The sequence below is a fragment of the Balaenoptera musculus genome, chromosome 19 (genome assembly GCF_009873245.2).
Source record: "Balaenoptera musculus isolate JJ_BM4_2016_0621 chromosome 19, mBalMus1.pri.v3, whole genome shotgun sequence".
In the NCBI taxonomy this organism is placed as follows: Eukaryota; Metazoa; Chordata; class Mammalia; order Artiodactyla; family Balaenopteridae; genus Balaenoptera; species Balaenoptera musculus.
The window spans coordinates 3090163-3113698 of record NC_045803.1 but is presented as its reverse complement, the minus strand read 5'-3'; the positions used below and the strand labels follow the sequence as shown (position 1 = coordinate 3113698).

Here is a 23536-nt window from a genome sequence, read left to right as displayed (position 1 = left end):
GCGGGGAAGAACAGGGTAAACTTCACGGGGCTGGGTCGAGGAGGACGGATTCTGAGACGATGGGTGGGGATTATGATAATTAAGCTCTGAAATAGGCGTGATTCGGGGACCTGGGCGGGGCTTAAATGAAATTTACAGGAGAGGGCGTGGCTTAACCAGATGTCCAGAGGATGTGGGCGGTGTCCTAAGAAGAGGCGGGCGCACAGGACGCAGGCGCACTATGCTCAGCTCGCCCACAGGAAGCGGCCGGGTCTTCCCCCGCCCGCTGGTCCGTGCCAACGCGCAGGCGCACTTCCTCTTCCCGGTCGCCGCCGCCGCCTCCTCTTTCCGCTCCTCCACGCCGGCGCCGCGGAGACGGGCGCGATTTCCGCTTCCGGGCGGGAGGCAGGCGGGCGGCGCGGGGCTGCCGGGGAGGGGGAGGGGGCGGCACTTCCGGTCGGGCCCTCGGGTCTCCCCGGAGCGGCGGCGCCTCCTCCGCCTCCTCGGCCTCCTCCCGGCGGAGACCCCGGCGCCGGTGAGTGACGGGGCGCGTGGCCCGGGGTCCCGGGGGCAACGTGGGCGGGGGGGCCCCGCCCTGGCCCGCCCTGGTCCCCAGAACGTTCCCATCAGTGCTTCTCCCGCCGAGCCCTCGCCAGGGGCCCCCCAGTGACTGCTCCCCTAAAAGACTACTCCAGATATCTCCCCATTAATGCCCCCATGTAGGACAGCTGCCAGAGCGCCCTCATTCGTGGTGATTCCCCCAACTGCTGCCAGGGCCCCCCACGAAGGCTTTCTCATAGGATCCCTTCTACATACCCCCCCGTCATTGCTTCCTCCAGGACAGCCCCAAAAATGCCACCGGCATTGCCCGTCCCCATGCAGGGCAGCTGCCCGTGAACCCTCCCTTTAGTATCCCCTGTAGGTTGCCTCCAAAGAGTGTGGCATTAGTGCTTTACGGCAGATCTGTCTCCCATTATCTCTGTCTACACACAACAGCCCCCAAAGCTCCTAACCAGCCCCCCCCCACAACGCCCCCTTCATTAGTGTAAAAATACTTTGCATTCTGGTCAGTGGCCAAGAATGCCTTTTTTCCTTCTCCAATTCCCCCCCCCCAATAATTCCCCTTGAGAATAATCCTTTTAATCACCGACACCCCTCACCCCCACCCCATAAACAGCTCCATCTAGAGTTGTGCTCTCACACCCACATCCTCTCCCCCTTTAGGTAGAAATAGCTGCCAGTTTAGCCCCAGGCTCCCATGAAACACTCCCACCCCACCCTCCTTCGGGTCAGCTCCTGTCCGCTGTCTTCCCACAGAGCAGTGCCCTGCGTGAGGCTTTCCCTCTCAGGATGCTCGTCTTCCCCTGCCCCTGACAGCTCTCATCCTGACCTTCCACTTCTCACTCCCTTCTCCTGGACTCCCTGAGGAAGACTCCCAGCTCCACAAGGGCATGACTTCTTTTTTCCCTAGACATTCATTCATTCGCTCTTTACAGAATGAATATTCACTGTTCTAGGTCCAGGACGTACATCCATGAAAGAGAGAGAGACAACACAGTCTTTGTTTTGTGGGCCTTTACAGTCTAGTTGAGGAGACAGATCAAAAGCAAGCAAACAAACAAGACCAATGCTGTTTTCTGGGTTTTCTGAGTCTTATGAGCTACTTCAGAGGTGAAACCTGAATTAGCAGAGGCAACTTTGCCATGTAAAGATGTGGGTGAACTGTTCCAGGCATCCAGGCAGAGGAAGAGCACGTGCAAAGGCCCTGAGGTGGCCATGATCATGATGATCAGAAGGGCAGCGTGGGAGGCCAGTGAGGTTGGAGCAGAGGAATTGAAGGGAAGAATGAGGGGAGAGAAGGTTTGCTCTCATAGGGCCTTAGAAGTGAGGGCATTGTGATCAGCCTTTGTCAGCTCTACAGAGCCCAGAATGTTCTTCATTTGTTCATTCTTTCCTTTGTTCAACAACTGTTTAATGAACACCTATACACACTGGGGATGCAGCAGAGAACAAAACAGACAAAAACCCCTGTCCTGGTGGAGTGTATATGCCAGTTCATGGGGCAGAAAATTAAAAAGCAAACTACAAATGTTTGTGTGAAGAAAATACAGTAGGATAAGGGCATAGAGTTACAGGGGCTGCGGTGTCAGAGGGGGTGGCAGGAAGGTCGCTTTCAAGAGATTCCTGTGATCCTCTTGTCCCCCCCGCCCCCCCGCCAGAAAGCCACACACCAGAAAGTTACACCTATGTGTAAACTCCTCTCTTGGACAGCTGTGGCCCACCAGGGGGCTGCCTTACTGCTCCCCTCCCCCGAGAGTGAAATGGTTACAAGGATGAGCCCTGGATCCCACCAGCCGGCGTATCTCTGAGCAAACTATTCCCTATTTCCCAGGCTTCATTCATTCACTTATTTAACAAATACTTGAGACAGGCCCTGTTCTAGGTCCTGGGGATAGAGCAGTGAACAAAACAGGTACAAAATCTTGCCTGCTTGGACCCCGCCTCTTAGAGCTGGAGCCCAACAGCAAGAAGACAGACAAACAGACCATATGGTTTGTCAGGTGATGCTGACGGGAAAGGAGAGAAAGGAAGGAGGCTGGGGCGAGCAGGAATGTTGGTTTGGGTGACAGGTTACAGTGGTCCTGGAGCACCTCACTGAGAAGACAGCATCTGAGCAAAGACGTGAAGGAGGTGAGGGAGCGAGAGCCTTCCAGGCAGAAGCAACAGCCAGTGCAAAGGCCCTGGGGCAGGAATAGAGCTGGCACGTTGGTGGAGCAGCCAGGAAGCTGCTGGGGCTGTGGAGGTCATCTCTGATCCGCTTTGAGATGGTGTCACTGAAGGTTTTGAGTGGAGGAGTGACAGTGACATGGTTTGGCCTTAGTCCTCCTGTCTACTAAATGTGAACAGTAGTAATGCTTATCTTATGAGTCTGTTGTGAAGTCTGCTTGAGACAAGCCACATAAGGCACCTAGTGCGGTGCTTGTTAGCATTCAGGAAATGCCAGTGTCTAGTCCCGGGGCTGGGTGCCAGGGAAGTGGATGGGGCAGAGTATACTTCCAGTATAAGGTGGAGAGAGGGCTTTCCTTTATTTTGGAGAGAGAAATACCCACAGGCAGCATGGGAATTCCCTGGCAGTCCAGTGGTTAGGACTCCACTGCTGTGGGCCCGGGTTCGATCCCTGGTTGGAGCTAAGATCCCACAAGCTACGCAGTGCAGCCAAAAAAAAAAAAAAAGGAAAGACAGCATGTTGTAAGGGTAACAGCACGTACTCTGGAACCCCACTGCTTGCCTTCAACTCCTGGCCTTGCCACTTGTTAGTGGTATGACTTTAGGAGATTAACTGACCTCTCTGGCCCTCAGTCTCTTCCTCTGTAAAATGGGGTTAATAATCCTAACCATCTTCTAGGGTTATTGGGAAGATTCATTGAGTCGACACATGTAAAGGATTTAGGAGGGTACTGGGCATGTAAAAAGCACTTGGTTCAGTGTTACATGTTACTATATGTTACTATTATTGTTATTACAGACTAGAGTTTCATCACAAGGCAGCTTTGTTGTACCAGAATGGCCCACAGGTCCTGGCATCAGAGAGACCTGGAGTCCAATACTTGCTTTCCCCTCCACTGGCTACATGACCTTAGGGAAATGACCCCCCCTTCTCCTCAGTTTCCCTACATATAAAATGGGTCCAATAACGGTACAGCACTATTATGAGGCATCAAGGTGATGGTACATGTGAAACTGGTCAAACAATAAACATGAGTTGTCATGATTGTGATTGCGGTTGCTGTGGGACTCCTGCCCCTTGGGAGGGGTTCCCCCCCATCACACCACTCTGTGCATGAAATCCATGGCACATCTCCCCTTAGAAAGATAGCAGTTTGAGGCTTGGGTCCCCTGAGAAAGGAAATGTCTCTCGTTTACCACTGGAAATAATTGTGAGCCTGAGCAGCTGTGTCCCCAGTAACACCCCCTTTGCCTCTCCCAGCAGCAGTCCTTCAGCATCTGCCCACCTGCCCTTGGGGCCCTCTTCGTAACATCACTTCCACCAGAATTCATTCTCCTGGGAACACCCTGCCAGTATTAGCTCCGTCTCCACTAAATGTCCCCCTTCCTCCCTCAGGTAGCTCTGGTCAGCATAGTCTCATCCCTTCACTCCTGCAACAAATAAGTATCCGTAGACATTTACAGCTATAAATTTATCTCTGAGCACAGCTTTAGCTGCATCTGCTGTTTTGGTATGTTGCTTTTCCATTTCTTGTTCATCTAGTTTTCCTTGTGATTTCATTGTAGACCCTCTGGTGATTTGGGAGGGTGCTGTTTAATTCCCACATTTCAGCAAATATTTATCAAGTACCCACACTGTGCCAGGTGCTGTGCTAGGTGCTAGGGGCCCAGTGGTGAACAAGACAGGCCAAGTCTTCGCTGTCTTAGGTGAGGAGGCCAGACAGTAAATACACAGCAAAGGAAATATACGCAATAAGTTGGTGGCAATGACTGTGGTGAAAAAAATGCAGCAGGATGAGGGGCTGGTGAGTGGTGGGGTTAGAGGTTTTCCCTCTCTTGGAGATGACATCTGAGCAGAGACCTGAAGGAGGCACGGGAGGGAGCCTTGAGGTCTGGGGAAGAATGTTCCAGGCAAGAGGGAACGGCCTCACCACATCACTGCTCCATCTGTTCAGGATGGTAAATACCTCCCCCAGCCACCTGGCCCCTTCTATGAATGCCCCGCATAATGCAGAGAGCACCCCCAAATAAGGCTCCTGTCCCCACAGTTCCACCCTCCCCTTCGTCCTCCTCAGGGAACAATCCTGTATGTGTGTGTGGTGGTGGTAGTGGTGGGGTCCAGCCACAAACTTGCTCTGTGACCTTGGCCAAATCACTTGTCCTCTCTGTGCCTCTGTTTTGTCAAATGGGGATAACAACAGGCCCCGTGTCACAATCTCATAGAACTGTGGTGGGGATTCAGTGAGTTAGTGTGCGTGACCTGCTTGGAAGCGTGCTGGCCTGTGGGAAATGCCCCGGCAGAGCTAGCTGTTAACCTGTGCTCTGATGGAGGCGAGCCAGGGCGGGGCTTCCTTCCTAGGACGCTGTCCCCCCATGCCCCCACCGTAGCACCCTAACTGCTCCCCTACTCCCTGCACCCTTCCTCCATGTACTTTCTCCCTGTCCCCCAGCCCAGTCCAGCGCCGTCTCCCAGACTCAGGTTCTGCCCACAGGCTTCCCCGAGCCCCCAGGCACTCCTCTGCTGCTTCCGGAGATCAGCTTAACTAGGGGAGTGTGAAGGCCATAGGATGTTGAGTCTCATCCAGGGACACCCAGAGCTGGAGGCTAAAAATACTGACCTCCGGGCAGGGGTGGAGGAGACACTCACCTTTCACCTGTCTGGGGAGACAGCCAGATGGATGGGGGCTGATGGGCCCTGGCGTTGGTAGCCCCCACTGACCCCTGTGGTGGGCTGGGCGCAGAGCCAGGCCCCCAGCAAAGGGGGATGGCGGCCAAGAATCATGGCAGACCTTGCGGGCCCTTCTCCCACCGGCTCTCCACCCGCTCAGTGGAGGCGTTTCCCGAGGTCCCTGGGGGGGTCTGAGGCTCAGAGGTCAATTGCAGGAGACGAGGTTGAGGGGTGGGTAGACAGACATGGACAGCCGCAGTCTGGAATGAGAAGTCCTGTAAAGGAGGCGCCCAGAGAATAACTGCCATCCTGGAGGGTCCCCAGGGGCGAGGACAGGAACCCGTGCTCCCGGAGCATCCGCCAGGCTCCTCCCAGGTGTGCGATGTCGCTGAAGGTACAGATAGCTCCAGGGGCTGAACGAGCTCTGCCAGTGGCTGTGTTTCCTTACCTCCTGTTTCAGCCCCCTTAAGCCCCCCTGCCTTCTGGGGGTCACCGCCCCCTTGTAGAAGTGGAGAGAGTGTGGGTCAGGAAGGAGACGGGACTTGAACCCAGGGCCAGGGCCCGCGTGTTTCCTGCCGTGTCAGGCTGCCCAGCCCCGCTGCTGTGACTTGGTCTTCCCAGGCAAGCAGAGTCTCCTTCCTACCTTGTAGTAGAAGAACCCCCTCCCGACACTGACTTCATTCCAGCTGTCCTCATTTGTCCTGACTTTCTCTTCGTGCTGCTAGCAGTGAGAGCAATAACTAGAATCCCGTCCAGCGTGCCGGGAAGCAGGCGCCGTACGCACATAGCTTGCTGGAGCCTCACAGCAGCCCTGTGAGGTAGGGAGGTGCTCTGTCACCTTCATTTGCAGATGAGGAAGTCGAGGCACAGAGAGCTTCAGGAACTCGTCTGTGGTCACACAGCTAGAGAATGGCAGGGCTTAGATTCAGATCTGGCATTGTCTCCAGAGGCCACCCTCTTAACCGCTCTGATGGAAACTATTATCATCATTTGACAAAGGCCCAACCTGAGGGGATTGAGAGGAGGGGGCTGGGGATAGTGTGTGTGTGTTGGGGGGGAGGGGGCTCAGAGCAGAGGGCCTGGGGGGGCCCAGAGTGGAGGCCTGAGAGAGTTTGCACAAGGGACTGAAAGCGGAAGCCGGGGATGCTGGAAGAATTAGAATCTCAGGAGAGGAAGTCGAGGGCCTGCAGGGTCTGCAGGCTGGATAGAGATGTGTGAAGAGCCTAGACGAACGGGGAGAGATAGAAGGCATCAGAGTAACAGGAGGGAGACGAGGAGCGAAGAGGACTCAGAAAGGGGACAGGCCGACGGGGAGAGGTCACTGGGGCCAGCGGAGCCAAGAGGAAGGCTGGTCTGTGGGGTGGAGGGACAGAGGGACGGGTGAGCCAGGCTGGACGATGAGGGAGGCGGATCTCGAGCCGGTGGGTGTGAGTCTTCCAGTGCCCACAGCCGGGGGACCCCGCGCGAGGCCCTGCCTCCTCAGCCCCGTCCTCCTCTCTGCAGGGTTCCCCCACCTCCCACCCGCCCAGGATGGAGGCCAACGCAGCGGGCAGCGGCGCCGGGGGCGGCGGGAGCAGCGGCCTAGGGGGCGAGGACGGGGTTCACTTCCAGAGCTACCCCTTCGACTTCCTGGAGTTCCTCAACCACCAGCGCTTCGAGCCCATGGAACTGTACGGGGAGCACGCCAAGGCGGTGGCGGCGCTGCCCTGCGCCCCCGGGCCGCCGCCCCAGCCGCCGCCCCAGCCGCCGCCGCCGCAGTACGACTACCCGCCGCAGTCCACCTTCAAACCCAAGGCCGAGGTGCCCTCCTCATCCTCGTCGTCCTCGTCGTCCTCTTCGTCGTCCTCCTCCCAAGCCAAGAAGCCCGACCCGCCCCTGCCGCCCGCCTTCGGGGCGCCCCCTCCTCCGCTCTTCGATGCCGCCTTCCCGGCCCCGCAGTGGGGCATCGTCGACCTCTCGGGACACCAGCACCTGTTCGGGAACCTGAAGCGCGGAGGGCCGGCATCCGGGCCGGGGGCGACGCCGGGGCTGGCTGCCCCCACGGGGACGCCCGGGCCGCTCCCCGCGCCCTCGCAGACGCCGCCGGGCCCCACCGCGGGGGCGGGCTGCGATCCCGCCAAGGACGACAAGGGCTACTTCCGGAGGCTGAAGTACCTGATGGAGCGGCGCTTCCCCTGCGGCGTGTGCCAGAAGTCCTTCAAGCAGTCCTCGCACCTGGTCCAGCACATGCTGGTGCACTCGGGGGAGAGGCCATACGAGTGCGGCGTCTGCGGCCGCACCTACAACCACGTCTCCAGCCTCATCCGCCACCGCCGCTGCCACAAGGACGTGCCGCCGGCCGCGGGGGGCCCGCAGCAGCCAGGCGCGCCGCTCCCCCCGCTGGGCCTGCCCGCGCCCGCCGCCGCCGCCGCCGCCGCCGCCCCCACCTCGGCGTCCTCCGGCCCCCCGGCCACGCCCGCCGCCCCCGCCGACGGCAACGCGACCCCCACCGCCCCTGCGGGGCTGGGGGTGCCCCCTCCGGCAGCGGCGGCGGCGGCGGGGGGCGGCGATGGCCCGTTCGCTTGCACGCTTTGCTGGAAGGTGTTCAAGAAGCCCAGCCACCTGCACCAGCACCAGATCATCCACACGGGCGAGAAGCCCTTCTCGTGCTCCGTGTGCAGCAAGAGCTTCAACCGCAGGGAGAGCCTCAAGCGGCACGTGAAGACGCACTCCGCCGACCTGCTGCGCCTGCCCTGCGGCATCTGCGGGAAGGCCTTCCGCGACGCTGCCTACCTGCTCAAGCACCAGGCGGCCCACGCGGGCGCGGGCGCAGCGGGGCCGAGGCCCGTGTACCCCTGCGACCTGTGCGGCAAGTCCTACTCGGCGCCCCAGAGCCTGCTGCGGCACAAGGCTGCCCACGCCCCGCCCGCGGCCCCCGACGCGCCCAAGGACGCGACGGCCTCCGTCCCGCAGCCCCCGCCCACCTTCCCCTCGGGACCCTACCTCCTACCCCCCGACCCCCCGGCCACAGACAGCGAGAAGGCGGCGGCGGCCGCGGCGGCGGTGGTGTACGGCGCTGTGCCCGTCCCGCTCCTGGGCGCTCACCCGCTGCTGCTCGGCGGGGCCGGTACCAGCGGGGCTGGAGCCTCGGGCGCCAGCGTCCCCGGCAAGACGTTCTGCTGCGGCATCTGCGGGCGCGGCTTCGGGCGCCGCGAGACCCTGAAGCGCCACGAGCGCATCCACACGGGCGAGAAGCCACACCAGTGCCCGGTGTGCGGGAAGCGCTTCCGCGAGTCCTTCCACTTGAGCAAGCACCACGTGGTGCACACCCGCGAGCGGCCCTACAAGTGCGAGCTGTGCGGCAAGGTCTTCGGCTACCCGCAGAGCCTCACCCGCCACCGCCAGGTGCACCGGCTCCAGCTGCCCTGCGCCCTGGCCGGGGCCGCCGGCCTCCCGGCCAGCCAGGGTGCGGCCGGGGCCTGTGGCCCGGGCGCTTCGGCCACGTCCGGGGGCGCCGCCGATGGACTGAGCTATGCCTGCTCGGACTGCGGCGAGCACTTCCCGGACCTCTTCCACGTCATGAGCCACAAGGAGGCGCACATGGCGGAGAAGCCGTACGGCTGCGACGCCTGCGGCAAGACGTTCGGCTTCATCGAGAACCTCATGTGGCACAAGCTGGTCCACCAGGCTGCTCCCGAGCGCCTGCTCCCGCCCGCGCCCGGCGGCCCCCAGCCCTCGGATGGCTCCAGCAGCACCGATGCGGCCAACGTGCTGGACAACGGGCTGGCCGGGGAGGTGGGGGCGGCCGTGGCGGCGCTGGCAGGGGTGTCTGGGGGCGACGATGCGAGCGGGGCGGCGGTGGCCGGGGGCGGCGGGGCTGCTGGTGCGGGCCCCGAGCGCTTCAGTTGTGCCACGTGCGGCCAGAGCTTCAAGCACTTCCTGGGCCTCGTGACTCACAAGTACGTGCACCTGGTGCGGCGGACCCTGGGCTGCGGCCTCTGCGGCCAGAGCTTCGCGGGTGCCTACGACCTGCTCCTGCATCGCCGCAGCCACCGGCAGAAGCGGGGCTTCCGCTGCCCGGTGTGCGGCAAGCGCTTCTGGGAGGCGGCCCTGCTGATGCGCCACCAGCGCTGCCACACGGAGCAGCGGCCCTACCGGTGCGGCGTGTGTGGCCGAGGCTTCCTGCGCTCCTGGTACCTGCGGCAGCACCGCGTGGTGCACACGGGCGAGCGGGCCTTCAAATGCGGCGTGTGCGCCAAGCGCTTCGCGCAGTCGTCCAGCCTGGCGGAGCATCGGCGGCTGCACGCGGTGGCCCGGCCCCAGCGCTGCGGCGCCTGCGGCAAGACCTTCCGCTACCGCTCCAACCTGCTGGAGCACCAGCGGCTGCACCTGGGCGAGCGCGCCTACCGCTGCGAGCACTGCGGCAAGGGCTTCTTCTACCTGAGCTCCGTGCTGCGCCACCAGCGCGCGCACGAGCCGCCGCGGCCCGAGCTCCGCTGTCCCGCCTGCCTCAAGGCCTTCAAGGATCCTGGCTACTTCCGTAAGCACCTGGCGGCTCACCAGGGCGGCCGGCCCTTCCGCTGCTCCTCCTGCGGTGAGGGTTTCGCCAACACCTACGGCCTCAAGAAACACCGCCTGGCCCACAAGGCCGAGGGCCTCGGGGGGCCTGGAGCAGGGACGGGCACCTTGCCCGGGAAGGATGCCTGACCAGGGCGGGGGTGCTTCCGGGGTGCTTCCCATCTGCCACTCCGATCAGGTGTCCCCTTCCGGACTCGCCCCTTCGGGAGGCCGAGCAGACTCTTTCCCCTCCTCTCTTTGTCCCATCCATCCTTCAGAACTTCAGACAGACTAGCCTCCTTCCAGGCCCATGTCATGCAAACTCAAGACTGAACCATCCCCATCTGGACCTCTCTGGCCCTCTTCTCCTCCTATCAGACGCTGAACTTAATCCTCCGTCCAGCCCCGTTTTGTAACCCTCATCAGCCGCCTGCCCCAGCAGCTGTTCAGTCCCCCAATAAGCTCGGTGGAGGTGGGCCTGAACTGCCCTTCCCCCTTCCTTTGGAATCTGGCCGGACAGTGGGGTACGAGCAGTTTGGGGGGGCACAAGGGGGGACTGGGCGCTCTTGGTTTGTGGGGGGTGGGGGGCGGGTGGCAGACGCGGCTTGTACAGAGCGGAGAATAATAAATCTTATCAACAGGGCCGCTGGAGTCCTTTCTTGCCTCCCAGGGGGAGGGGATTAAGCGCTGACAAACCGAAGGTTGAGAACTTTTGTTTCCTGGGATTTCGATTTCCTGACACCTCCTGCCTCACCCTCGCTCTCTCTGCTTTTCCTCCTTCAGCTGGTAGTTACCAAGGGTTCACCATATCCAGGCTCTAGGCTTCCAGTGGGGCAAATGGGAGATGAACAAAACAGGTAAGTCGCTGCTTTCGGGATCTGACGATGTGCCTGGACTCCTTCCCCTTCAAGAAGCTTTTGGCATTTGTTCACTCAGCCAACATTTCCCCAAGGCCCCTGTCTGCTGGGTCCTTCGATGGACGCTGGGGAAACATGAATTGGACGTGTTCCTTGCCCTCGAGTGAGATGGAAAAGAACTGGTAAGCCGTTACTGTGTTCCGGCCTTGTGCAGACGCGTGCTTATTATACAGCTCACTCATAGTAACCTCTCCCTCCAGGGTGACTTAGGGGAGCTTCAAAAGCCCTTTCACAGCCCTCATTTTGGTTCTTGAAACAGTGAAATATATGACCTGCAAGGTTCATTTAGTTATCCTACTTGTCGGAAGAGGATGCTGAGGTCGTAGAGAAGAAAGAGGCTCCAAAGATACCTAAGAAGTTTGTGGTAGCACTGGGACTACAGTCCGGGCTCCCTCAGTACTGAAACCTGAAGACAAAGCCGGTTCAGGGGGCACTGCCTGGTGAGTCCGGTTTGACCCACGAGAGGGCGGCAGTGTGGCCACCATGCTCGAAGGCTGGAGATCCAGCAGGCGACAGACCTCGTACCAGGGCTCAAAAGTCACATGGATGTGGAAGACCACAATCTAAAGGACATGGAAGTTTCACCGGGGGCTGAGAGCATGGAAGAGTCACTTCATCAGGCTAGGGGGCTAACCAAGCTTCCTGGAGGAGAGACGCCTGAAGGACGACAGAGCCACAGGAGCTTGCCAGGTAAAGTGGGCAAAGAATTCCAGGTGGAGGGTTTTGTGTGTCTAACTCAACCCAGCTGTTCCAGAGAATTTCAAATAGATTGGTATGGTTTGAGAGGCTGGCGGTAGGAGGCTGGATCCTGAAGGGCCGTGAATTCCAAACAGCGGCCCTTGGGTGATCTTGTAGGCCCGGGGCTGGCCGCTGGCACCTGCTGGATATAAGACACTGACACATTTGGTTTAGCCCATACATTAACCAAAAAAAGGCTGAGTTAGTTGCCAACATTTGAAAATCAAGAGATTTTTACATAATACGCACTAATGCAACTTCTGAAAAATTTGGAAGATCTAGCAATGCAGTCTGCATCCTGCCGGGGCCAAGTAGCCGTTGCTGTCTTTGGACGTGGCATATATTCTCCAGTTTGCTGCCATTTCCCTAGCATTTGTCAAATCCCAACGCTGAGCCCAAGTGTCAGTGGTCCTATCGCACCTCGCTGGTCCTGGGGTTCCCCCTCAAACCCGGCCACTTTCCTCGCTTAGTTACATTGCCACCACAGTTCCTGTAGGCACTCACATTTGGAATCCCTTCTCACGGCCACAAGGAGCTGTGGGTTGGTGACAAGGTTGGGATCTGAGTTTGGGAAGGATGGATCCACGTGGCCACGGTATGGAGAATGAAGAGGGCAGGGCGTGGACCACTGTTGGCTTGGTCTACAAGAGCAGTGATGATGAAAAGAAGCGTTCGGATTCCAAAGATATTTGGCTCAACAGCGGGAAATTGACAGGGAGTCAGATAAATGGATGAAGGATGAAAAAGACTCAAGGAAACTGCCAAGGCTTCTGGCTTGGGTGGTGATGCCAGTGATGGGAAACATGGGCGTTTCCTTGGTAAAAACTGAATTCTGTTCCCCTTATGAGTTGTCTGTGGGACAGCTCATGGGGGTGTTGGGTGAACAGGAAGGGGTGCAAATCCAGGGCTCTCCCTTCTTTAGTATCCTGACACAGGAGTCCCTTCGTTTTGCCAAACTTCCCTGACCCCCAATCCCATAGCTGAACCACATAGCTTCTCTGAATAGCCAGACGCTGTCCACCCCTTTCTAAAGATGAGGAAACAGAGGTTTGGAGAGAGTTGCAACTCACTGCTGAGGCCAGGACCACGGTGTGGCCCTTCTACCCCCAGCCCTGGAACACAAGACCAACATAGAGAAAACCCTTCATAAAGTCCTTTAATGGGAATAGAACTGGAAGCTTCCCACCTCCAGCTCCTCCTTTGCCCAACCCCCCAGTGACCCAACTCCTGTTCCCCACCCGCCAGACGCCAGCCAGGCCACCACACTGCCACCCACCAACCATTCCTTGGCATAGCTTGGGACCAGGCTGTAAGCCGTTTGCTTCAAATTGGGAGTGAAGGTAGTTAGAGAAACTTGAGGCTACTTTGTAGACCTGGGGGTCCATGGGCTCTGAGCCTGAAGCTTTAGGAGGGGGATGTTAGGTGACTGTTCGTAGTCTGGGTTTTCAGTTGCCTTGGAAGAGGAGTCTGGGTGGCTTAGGGAGGGACCACATGGGAGCAGGGCTAGCAGCTCCTGCAGTCAAATTCTTAACGGTCAGGCTTCCATCCTTGCGACTTGAGCGCTCTTGGCTATGACTTGGGGACCCTCTGGCTTTGAGGTGATGGGGTCCCAGTCTCTTTATGGAGGACCCGGTGGGCGTCTTCTGCCTGAGGACGGGTAGGCATCCCATGGTCAGTGCAATCCAGTGAGGTAGGCAAAAGGTTCCATCCTGGTCCCCCCTCTGCAGTGCTCAGCTCTGCTGCCGCAAGCTGTGTCTTGCGCAAGGACAACCCGTCAGGGGGGCAAATGGGGCAATGAAATCGAGCCCGTGTTCCTTGCATTTCGCTGGGCATCCACAGGGCTGCCTCTGCGCCTTCCTCTGAATCTCGTGCAGGTGCTGTGTGGTTTGTGAGCGTCCTGAGTCCGCTTCTCCCTCTGCTTGCCCACACTGGCCGCTTGTTGCCATCTCCGTGGGCTCTTATGTCACCTCTCCCCTTCCTTCCCTGCCTCCGTTTCCCACCCACCCCTCCCCTGCAACCTGCTGCCTACCTCCCACGTTCCTGTTCTCCCAGACTACTGGTCGATCTCCACCTTCACTTTGGTGGTCTCCCCACGTCCCTCTTCCAGAGTGTTTCCTGCCCCACACCCACTCCCTGACCCCTCGGCCCCCGATGCCAGCTGGCTTCCAGAGTCTCCCAACCCCGGTCCCGGCCCGTGGAAGTGGGTGCGCTGATGCTTTCGGAAGTTGGAGGAGTTGTTGAAAGTGCGATCGCAGAGGGCGCAGCGGAAGGGGCGCTCGCCAGTGTGGATGCGGGCGTGGCCGCTGAGCACCGAGGACTGGGTGAAGCCCTTGCCGCACACGCCGCAGTGGTAGGGCCGCTCGCCCGTGTGCACCCGCTCGTGGTCTCGCATGTCTGAGGAGCGGCGGAACGGCTTGGCGCAGAACCTGCAGGCGAAAGGCTTCCCCACCGCCGCGCCTGCGGCCGCCGCAGCCATCACCACCTCCGACCTCTCCTGGGGCACCCCGGGCCGCTGTTCTTGAGCCGCCGCCGCCTCCGGAGGCCTTTGAGAGGTCCCCGGCTCCACCCCATGTCGGTGCTGGTGCCGCAGCAGAGGTGCCAGGGCCTTGAAGGCCCGGGGGCAGAGCGGGCAGCGGTAGGGCCGCTCCCCCGTGTGCAGGCTGTAGTGGGCACGGAGGCTGGCGGGGCCTGGACAGCTGTGGCCACACACATGACACCGGCTTGGGTCCCCACCCTGCCCACCACCCTCAGCCCCCGCCAGGTGGCCGTGTTCGTGGAACAGCAGCTCGGAGACCAGCCGGAAGACAGCTGGGCACAAGGCACAGTGGAGAGAACCTGGCTCCGGGGGCTCAGGTACCAGCGTGGTGTCCGTCACCTTCACCACCTGGATCTCGATGAGGTCACTCGGGGGGGTGGCCGGGCGGCTGTCGTCAGGCACCAGGACCTGGGTGAAGGGGGGGGGGGAGAAACAAGGAGCCTGTGGACTCTGCCTCAAGGCCTCCCCAACACGCCTTATTAAACACACTTATTAAACACACTTACTAAAACACACTCTGTAACATACTGAGCCCCTTAATTTCTAGATTCGGCTCTCCTTCCTCTGAGATTCTGCCGTATGACCACCAAGACTTCCCCCTCCTGTCCAAAATATATCACAAATCCAGCCATTTCTCTCCTCCACCCCACTTACAATTAAGCCAATCGTTTCTTGCCAAGTCCCCTGACCCTCTGAATGACTCTGTTCCTACGCCTGCTCCCTTATAACCCACCTCCCCAAAGCAGCCCGAATGACCTTTTGGAAAACGGAAATCAGACGGCAGTCATTTTCCCACTCAAAACCCTCCCATGACTACAACTGCTCTTAAAATCCAAAAGCGCCATCTACTATCCATCATGATCTGGCTCCTGCGTCTCTCTCTGACCCTAGTGTAAATATAAGCCGGCACACAGCTGACTTTTCTCGTCTAAATTTAGCTCCCCTACCCCCCAACTCTTATCAGCTCACTCTTTTTTATAGAACGTAACACAATAAGTCTCGTCTATTGTCTCTCTTCCCTACCCGACTGCAAGCTGCAAAAGAATACAGTTTATGTGTCTCATTCACCTCTCCATCTGTCTAGCCCAAGTAGGAGCTGAGTAAATGTCTGTTGAATGAATGGTTGTCCTCAGATACTCTCCCATCCTGAATGGGGTTCCAAAGTCACCTGGAGCAGTCATTTCTCCCCCCAGATCCTCCCCTGGGCATCAGGACGCATCACTCAGACCCTTGCAGAATCATCCGCCCACCCCAACGTGCATGCCCCAACCATAACCCCACACCTTTGTCTTTCAGGGTCACCTTCCCAACTTTCCACCTTAGAATTTCTGAGGCCCCGCCCTCTGAAGGCTCCGCCCCCTAATTAGACAAACTTCATCCCTGGACTCCTCTCTCTGAACCTATCACCAGCTCAGATGTTCCGCCCAACCCCCTCCTCAGGCTCCACCCCCACGCAGGCCCCGCCCCTCCACCCTCATAGGCTCCGTGCTAAGCCCCACCCCTCGCCCAACCCGAGAAGCACCGCCCCCAGGGCCGGAGCCCTAAATACCTTCCCCGCCCAGCCCTAAGCCCCGCCCTGGCCCCGCCCCCCCCCGCCCTGCGCCCTCCTGCCGCCTCGAGCCCCCAGCCCAGGCCCCTTCCTCGCCCGCACCAGGTCCGGAGGCTCCGGGGATCTCGGCTCCGGGGCCGCTGAGCTGGGACTCGGGGGCTCCGGGCGCGCAGCGGCCATCTTGTGCCCAGGCCCCGCCCCCGAGGCCAGTGGTCGCTCCGGGAGGGGGCGTGGCCTGGGCTGGCGTCAGCGCCTCGGCGCAGGCGCACTGGAGGACCGGCCGGGGCTTCCCGGGAGCCGGGTCGCCCCCTCCCCGGGGAGAAAGTGATGAATTTCTTCCTAATAACCTGTCAGTTCCCGCAGGAGACAGCCTGCGTGGGGCACTGGGTGGCTGCGAACTAATTCGAATTTCTCTTTTTAACCTGTATGAGTAAGCTCTGGCAGTCAGTTGACACTGACCAGAATTGAATAACCTTTGTTCTGTTTTCATGTTACACGTTTTTGTGGTCACCTCCTCTGCATGGCTCGTGATAACCTAGTGAGACAAAGTTTATGAATGTAAGGTTTTTAAAGTCCGTTTGCAGAAAGATATTCAGCAAACAGCAACACTGGTGGTACTGGGATTTATTTGCAGAAGTCCTTAGGTAGTGTGACGTTTGGGAAACACTTTTTTTTTTCAGCCACGCGCAATGGCATGCGGCATCTTAGTTCCCTGACCAGGGATGAACTCGTGCCCCCTGCAGTGGAAGTGCGGAGCCTTAACTACTGGACCGCCAGGGAAGCCCCGGGAAATGCTCTTTTGGAGGAAAGAGCCCGAAGACTGGTGGTTTTCGGCAGCACCAAGGACAGGGCTGAGGTCTTAGCCCTCCAACTGTTAATTTCATGGCCTGGCTGCCTGACCTTGGAGAGGTCAACACACTTCTCTGGACTGTGCCTGCATTTTCTCATGTACAAAACTGTAGAAGGTTGTAAAACCTAATAAGAAAGAGATATGCAAGATCTTTGGAACAACCTTAAGTTGTTTTCTTGGAAGGGCAGGGTAGGAGATGCTAAACATGAAGGTCATTCCTAAATTCTCTGTTTCTCCTCCTTATGGGAACGTGATAAGATTGCATTTTCCATTGCAGTTAGACGTGGCCATGTGATTCCCTTTGCCCAATGAACTATAAGTGAAACCAATGTGTGTCAACTTCAGCACAAGATGAGAGCCAGCAAGCGGTTCACCACTTTCCATCCAGGCTGTTCTGTGCGTGGGCATCTGTTGGGTGAAGTGAAGTTTCCATCAGCCTGAATTCCAGAGTATGTATCTACAGTGACCAGAACCTGATTCTCATCTTCCTTGGATATATAGCATTTAAAATTATCATTTGTTTGATTAAAGCCACTGAGCTTTGGGGTTGTTTGTTACTGCAGCAGAACCTATTGTATCTTGACTGATAAACCTAGAGAGTCTTTTTTCTTCTTCTTTTTCTTTTTTCTTTTGGCTGCATTGGGTCTTTGTTGCCGCAGGTGGGCTTTCTCTGGTTGTGGCGAGCAGGGGCTGCTCTTTGTTGCGGTGCGCGGGCTTCTCATTGTGGTGGCTTCTCTTGTTGTGGAGCACAGGCTCTAGGCGCGTGGGCTCAGTAGTTGTGGTGCATGAGCTCAGTATTTGTAGCGCATGGGCTTAGTTGCTCAGCGGCATGTGGGATCTTCCCGGACCAGGGATTGAACATGTGTCCCCTGCATTGGCAGGTGGATTCTTAACCACTGTGCCACCAGGGAAGTCCTAGGGAGTCTTTTCTTAATTTTATTTTGAACCATTTCTGTATACAAAAATTATTTGGAATCATATAAATGGCTCCCTATCCTCACTAATAAACTTAGAAGACTATACAACTTTACAGAAGCAGTCTAAGCCCTCTGTGTACCCCCCATCCATTTTCCTCCCTCCCTCCCCTAAGGTTATTAGATTTTGCATTTTCTGTTTATCATTCCCACGCATGTCTTCCTATTTTGCTACATATCTGATACAATGTGATGCCATAGTACATTTTTTCATTCTCCTGTTGAAGGACATTGGGTTGGTTCCAATTTTTTTCCTTTTTATTGAAGTATACTTGATTTACAATATTGTGCTAGTTTCAGGTGTACAGCAAAGTGATTCTGATATATATATATGCATATATACATATATATTGTTTTTTGGATAGAAATATTCCTTTAAACATTTTTTCATTATAATTTATTACAAGATATTGAATATAGTACCCTGTGCTATACAGTAGGTCCTTGTTGGTTATCTTTTTTTTTTTTTTTTTTTGCTGCAGAAAGCTTTCCTGTTTCCCTTTGGCCCAAGGCTTGGAGAGGGCTCCAGGGTGGTTAACAAGCTGCCCAGTGGCTGCAGAGAGAGGCTTCAGGAAGAAGCCCTGACCCCAGAGGGGCTCCTCACAGGCCGCTGGGCTCCGGGGGCTCCTAGTGGTGCTTGAGGCGGAGCCTTTGGGAGAGACGCTCGCCCAGCGCAGCCTGGGGGCCGGGCAGCCTGCGGAGGTTGGTCAGGTGGTCGCCCATCTCCTGGATGAGTTTCACCTGCTCTTCCAGGAAGTGGCTCCAGGAAGTCCAGAGGTGGGGTCTGCGCGGGGAGAACCCCGGGCCTGCGGAGCCACGGGGCCTGGTGCGGGTTCTTCTCCGTCAGCCGGGCGGCTTCCGTGGCGTCCTGGGCTTCACCCACTGCTCCTGGGACGGCTTCGGCACGTCCTGGAAGCGGGCGCGGCCACAGCGCTGCTTCTGCCTTTTCCGGTGAGCTCGGGCCCTCCGGCTTCTCCTCGGCCAGTTCGCGGAACGCTGTCTCACGCCCTCGCGAGCCGCTGCGTCGGGTGGAAAGAGAAGCGCAGAGACAGGTAGGTGTGGGAGAGCGGCAGATGCGCGTTACCAGGCGGGTGACGGCGGCCTCCACCCGGCGGAGTAATGGTGACGAATCTGGGAGCTCATGCTTGGTCGGCAGTACGGAGCTAAGCTCAGAAAATGGTGTGGGCTGGTCCGGGAGGCCGAGGAGAGCTGAGTGGGTGGTTCAAGGTTGTGACTGGAGAAGAGCTGGGAGGGTGGTCAGAGTCTGGAGGAAGGGGCTTCCCTGGGTCTGTCCTGTCCAAGCGCCGTGGAAGCGAGAGACACGTGCGTGGTACCGCCCAGCGCACTGCTTGGTTCCAGTTCTCATTTTGCTTTTCATAGGACCTGTGTGACCTTGGAGAAGCCCGTTCCCTTTCCCGAGTCGCTGAAGATGCAAAATGTGTTCCTTCCTTCCAATGTTTATTGAGCAGTTACTATATCCAGACATGAGATTCATTGGTGAAGGTGACCGATTCTTGCCCTGGACTCATGGAGCTCTGATGATGACAGCAGACAATACACATATTTAGACAATAAATAATTTGGGTCTAGTTTCGTTCAGTTGTCCAGAAGGAGAAAAACAGTGAGGCACAGTGACAGGTGGAAGCCCAGCAGCCTTGTGATGGGAGCGTGGGGACCTTCTGGCGAAGGAGAGACCCGGGCTGATAGAGGTTAGCGCAGGAGTGGTGAGGGGCCGGCACCCTGGGCCGGGAAGAGGGGGAGCTCTTCTGAGCGCTGGAGTTCAGGGGGTGCTGGGCCCTGCTCACACAGGGTCTAGTGCACCCTGCAAGCGTGCCTGGGTTTTATCCTTAAGACAGGAGGGTAACTTTCAGGAAAGGAAGGTATGAACACACAGCCGTGCTGAGATGGTCGCCACTCTGCAGGGACTGGACTGTAGCAGGGCTGTGACGGTGATAAAGAGTGATGCAGCCCCAGCACCAGTGTGACCACTAGGTGAGGAGTGGATCAGTACCTCCGTGGTTTATGAGGTTTCCTCATGTAACCCTTCCACAAATCCTGCAACAGAATACCTTCGCAGTTGAGTGGGATGAATCAGGAAGACTTCTAGGTGGTTTGGAAAGGGGTCTCTGGTTTTCATAATCGGCTCAAAGATGACCCCTTGAGGAGACACAAGTGTGGTGATAACGCAGGTGTGTGTGTCTGGGGAGGGGCGGTGGTTAAGTGGGCTGAGCTTGCTTTGAGGTAGGAGTTAGCTTTGCTGGTCCTGAGAGGTCAGCTCCTTCTGCATCAGCCTCAGGGAGTGTCAGCTGGAGATGCTTGGAATTTACTTGAAGGCAGGTGGAGGCCCCGGAAGAATTATTGTTAGGGGAGGGTCCTGCAGTAGATCAGGTTGGGGCCATGAGAATCGAATTCCTCAGCTGGGAGTGAGGCCCTGGGGTGGAAGAGCCGGGAAGGAGGTGCTGGGTTGCACTAGCCAGTCCTCCTGAGTCTGCCGCCGAGCTTGACGGTGGTGCTGGACCAGGGTCCTGGATTCGCGGGGCTCGGGGCCAGGGCTGTGGGATGGGTTCATCGTACGTGAGGTGGAAGCGGGGGAAGCACTGAGGGCTCCTCCACCGTCTGCCTTGCTTGTCTAGCGGAGCCGGTGGGTCTGTCACAGAACGGATGACGCCAGGGGAGAAGGAGGCTCGGGGAGATGCTTCTAATCCTGTCCACTGACACACAGAGGAACCACCACCTCCCTCCTGCACTGGGAACGCGGTTTTGTTTCTCCCAAACCCTTCCTCTCTCTGACTTCCTTGTTTCTATCCACAGCAGCACCTCTGGTCATTCCTCTGCATCCAGACCTCTGAGTCGTTTCCGCGCCTCCCCACCTCTTGTCCCCCAGACAGTAAGCCTCATCTGATGCTGTGGACGGTGTCTCTGTGCTTTGGGTAAAACCCCATTTGGAGACAATAAACAGTTTGTTGTTGTTGTTGTTTATCTGTTTATCAGTGATGGACTTTTGGATTGTTGTCACTTTGTGTCTACTCTGAATAATTCTGTGAACACACTGCGTAGAAGTTTCTTTGCATACCTTTTTTGCAATTATTTTTCTTTTCTTGTTTTCGTCGTGGTAAGAGCACTTAACATGAGATATATACACTCCTTACCCATTTCCCTGCACAGTATGATATTGTAAGTGATAGGCGCATAGTGGTACAGCAGATCTTCAGAATTTATTAACCTTGAATAATTGAAACTCCACCTAGGAGTAAAATTTCTGGTTTGACTTTTTAAGGAACTTCCAGTTGCTTTCCACAGTGGCAGAACCATTTCACATTCCCATCAGCAATGTATGTTTGTTCAGATTTCTCCACATCCTCAACACCACTTGATTTTTTTTCAAATTTTGGCCAATCTAGATGGTATCGAGTGGTATCTCATTGTGGTTTTGTTTTCATTTTCCTAATGACTAATGAATTGAACATCTTTTCATGTGCTAGCTGTCTATTTGTATCTCTTCTTTGTGTAGAAACGTCTATGCACGCCTTTGACAATTTTTTAAAAATATGGTCATTTCTTGTTGTCGAGTTAAAGGTATCTTTACAGATCAGGAGACTGTCCTCTGATTAGATAGATGATGTGCAAATATTTCTTCAAATTTTGTAGGTTGTCTTTTACACTCTTGATAGTGGTTTTTGATGCACACACTTTAAATTTTGATGAAATTCTGTTCATCTGTTTTTTTCTTTTGTTCGGGTCCATTTAGTGTCATATCAAAGGAACTATTGTCAAGTTCGAAATTATGATGATTTGCTTCATGTTTTTCTCTAAGGGATTTATAATTTTAACTCTTAAACTGATCCATTTTGAGCTAATTTTTGTATATGATGTGCGTAAGGGTCCAGCTTCATTCTTCTGCATGTGGATATCCAGTTTTCCCAAGTCCATTTGTTGAAGAGACTGTTCCTTCCCCATTGAATAGTCGTGGCACCCTTGTGAGAAATCAGCTGATCCTATATATGGGTTTATATGTTGGCCTTCACCTTTATTCCAAGCATCGATATATCTGTTCTCATGCCAGCACCACAGTTTTGATTACTGGAACTTTGTAGTAAGTGTTGAAATCAGGAAGTGTGTGGTGTCCAACCTTGTTCTTGTTTTTCAAGATTTCTTGGCTATTGTGGGTCTTTTGCAATTACCTTGAGTTCAGAGAAATGGCTTTTTTCCTGCAGAAATAGACTTTGGGATTCTGATAGGGGTTGCCTTGAGAGTATTGTCATCTTTACAACATAAATCTTCCAAGCTGTGATCCTGGGATGTCTTGCCATTAATTTAGGTCTTTTCAAATTTTCCTCATCAGATTAAAAACAACTACAGTGTATAACTATTGCGCCTCCTTTGATAAATTCATTCCTATCTATATTTTTCTTTCGGATGCTGTTATTTTTCACCTCAGTTGCTGTGTTGAAATCATCAGCCCCAGATCCTGTGAATGTGACTTTCTGGAAATGGTCTTTGCCGAGTCATCAAGTGAAGAGAAGATCGTACTGAAATGGGGGGTGGGGGCTTCTCACCCAGTGATTTTGGCATTCTGATCTGATGAAGAGAAGAGGCACATGGAGAGGAATGCCAGGTGACGACAGAGATACACAAGGAGATGTCAGCCCTGTGGAGCTGGGGGAGAGCGTGGAGTTGTACTGCCACAAACGAGGAGGTACCTTGGCCAGCAGTCAGTAGGAAGAGGCAGGAAGGATTCTCCCCCAGAACCTTCAAAGGAACACCCTCATTGTGGAGTTCTTGTCCAGCATTGAAAGACAACACATGTCTGTTGTTTTAGTCTCCTCATATTGTGGAAATGTTACGGCAGGCCTAGGAAACTAATACAAGGAGGAAACGCGTAGTATTTGCAAGATGGGTCTCTGCTCTCAGCAGGCTGGGCTCATGTCTGGATCTTCTCCCCTCTGTAACTCGGAGCCTGCGGCCTGGTCTCTGAATGTACCTTCCTCAAGTGGACACATGGATGATAGTAGTAATGTCTTCCTGAGGCTTATGAGGGGAGCAAATCATCCATTGCCTTTAAAACTCCACACAACTGCATGTCCCCTTGGTATGTGAAGGATGGAACATTGCTATGGGGACACTTCTGTGGGGACACGTGAGGCTCAGCAGCAGGGTGACCCAGTGCTGGTCCCTACCGTCCCTTTAGGGGACCTGGTATGGATGGGGTCCCTGGGGGGACACAGGCCCCTGTCCAGCCTGAGGACAGGAGCAGAGAGTGGGGGAGTGGGCTATGGACGCCCCTGCCCTGGCCGCGCCCCCTCCAGTGATACTTTCCCCTGGGGGCACTTGCAGTGCCCTCGGTCACTGTACACCTGCAGCCGTCCTCTGCGGGGATGTCAGGGTGCCTGTTTCTGCTGGAGCTCAGAGCGTCCCTCTTCGCCCAGGCCTGGATGGTCACATGCTCAGGGCTGCATTGCATGTCGTCTGGAGTTGGGCCAAGTGTTCAGAGGCCCAGCTTCTCACCTGGGCAGCAGCTGGTCATGTTGTGTGGAAAACACAAGGCTAGTGTGTAAAGTGTTTGCTGTGACTGATCGACGGCCATTTTGTTATAAATTCGGTCCCTAGTGTAGGGTGTGGCTTCCCCCACCCTGCTTCATCCCCTCCTCACTAAACTGTATGCAAATAACGAGAGGTCACAGAGCAAAGTGCACCACTTACCAATAATGAGGAGTAGACGTGAGTCACTACGGGAGAGCCAGGAAGGACGTGCCCCGTGCTCTAGCCCCTGCGCTTTCCACCTGACAGCACGCCCCACCTCACCTGGTGCGTAACGACCGCAGGGATCACATGGGAGTTTTCCTTCCTCTCTTTATAAGACTAAAGTTTTGCCTCCCTAAATAATACATGTTGTCTCCCTTCTAATTAAAGTACAGTTGATTTACAATGTCGTGTTAGGCGTACAGCAAAGTGCTTCAGCTATACATATATATATATATTCTTTTTCAGATGCTTTCCATTATAGGTTACTACAAAATATTAATATAGTTCCCTGTGCTATACAGTAGGTCCTTGTTGTTTAT

At 56.1% G+C, this 23536-nt stretch overlaps 2 protein-coding genes across 6 annotated transcripts; one reads left to right on the top strand and one right to left on the bottom strand.

Moving 5' to 3' along the window:
* The first annotated feature begins 395 nt into the window (after window positions 1-395).
* On the top strand, window positions 396-14402 carry ZNF865 (zinc finger protein 865). Of its 5 annotated transcripts, none has more exons than XR_005017339.1 (4): window positions 444-514; window positions 10694-10949; window positions 11028-11517; window positions 14317-14402. XR_005017339.1 is itself a non-coding variant. In XM_036832389.1 (3 exons), exon 3 carries the CDS (start codon window positions 6905-6907, stop codon window positions 10058-10060), a length of 3156 nt encoding a protein of 1051 aa, XP_036688284.1. In that variant the 5' UTR covers window positions 444-514; window positions 4103-4217; window positions 6878-6904; the 3' UTR covers window positions 10061-10466. The 5 variants fall into 5 exon arrangements, 3 of the variants coding, with proteins under 3 accessions (XP_036688283.1, XP_036688284.1, XP_036688282.1); XR_005017340.1 differs by lacking the exon at window positions 14317-14402 and adding an exon at window positions 13673-13760; XM_036832389.1 differs by lacking the exons at window positions 10694-10949; window positions 11028-11517; window positions 14317-14402 and adding exons at window positions 4103-4217; window positions 6878-10466.
* Window positions 12409-15847, bottom strand: ZNF784 (zinc finger protein 784). Its single transcript, XM_036832396.1, has 2 exons — window positions 15753-15847; window positions 12409-14509 (listed from the first exon to the last, which is right to left on the bottom strand). Exons 1-2 carry the CDS (start codon window positions 15828-15830, stop codon window positions 13619-13621), a joined length of 969 nt encoding a protein of 322 aa, XP_036688291.1. The 5' UTR covers window positions 15831-15847; the 3' UTR covers window positions 12409-13618.
* Window positions 15848-23536: the final 7689 nt, after the last annotated feature.

Bases quoted from the DNA above. Each gene is read 5' to 3' on its own strand.
- ZNF784 (XM_036832396.1), bottom strand. From the start codon at position 15,830: ATGGCCGCTGCGCGCCCGGAGCCCCCGAGTCCCAGCTCAGCGGCCCCG. The intron at 14,510-15,752 runs GTGCGGGCGAGG...CCCTTCACCCAG, and splicing joins CCCCGGAGCCTCCGGACCTG to GTCCTGGTGCCTGACGACAG.
- ZNF865 (XM_036832387.1), top strand. From the start codon at position 4,549: ATGACATCTGAGCAGAGACCTGAAGGAGGCACGGGAGGGAGCCTTGAG. The intron at 4,666-6,877 runs GTAAATACCTCC...TCCTCTCTGCAG, and splicing joins TGCTCCATCTGTTCAGGATG to GGTTCCCCCACCTCCCACCC.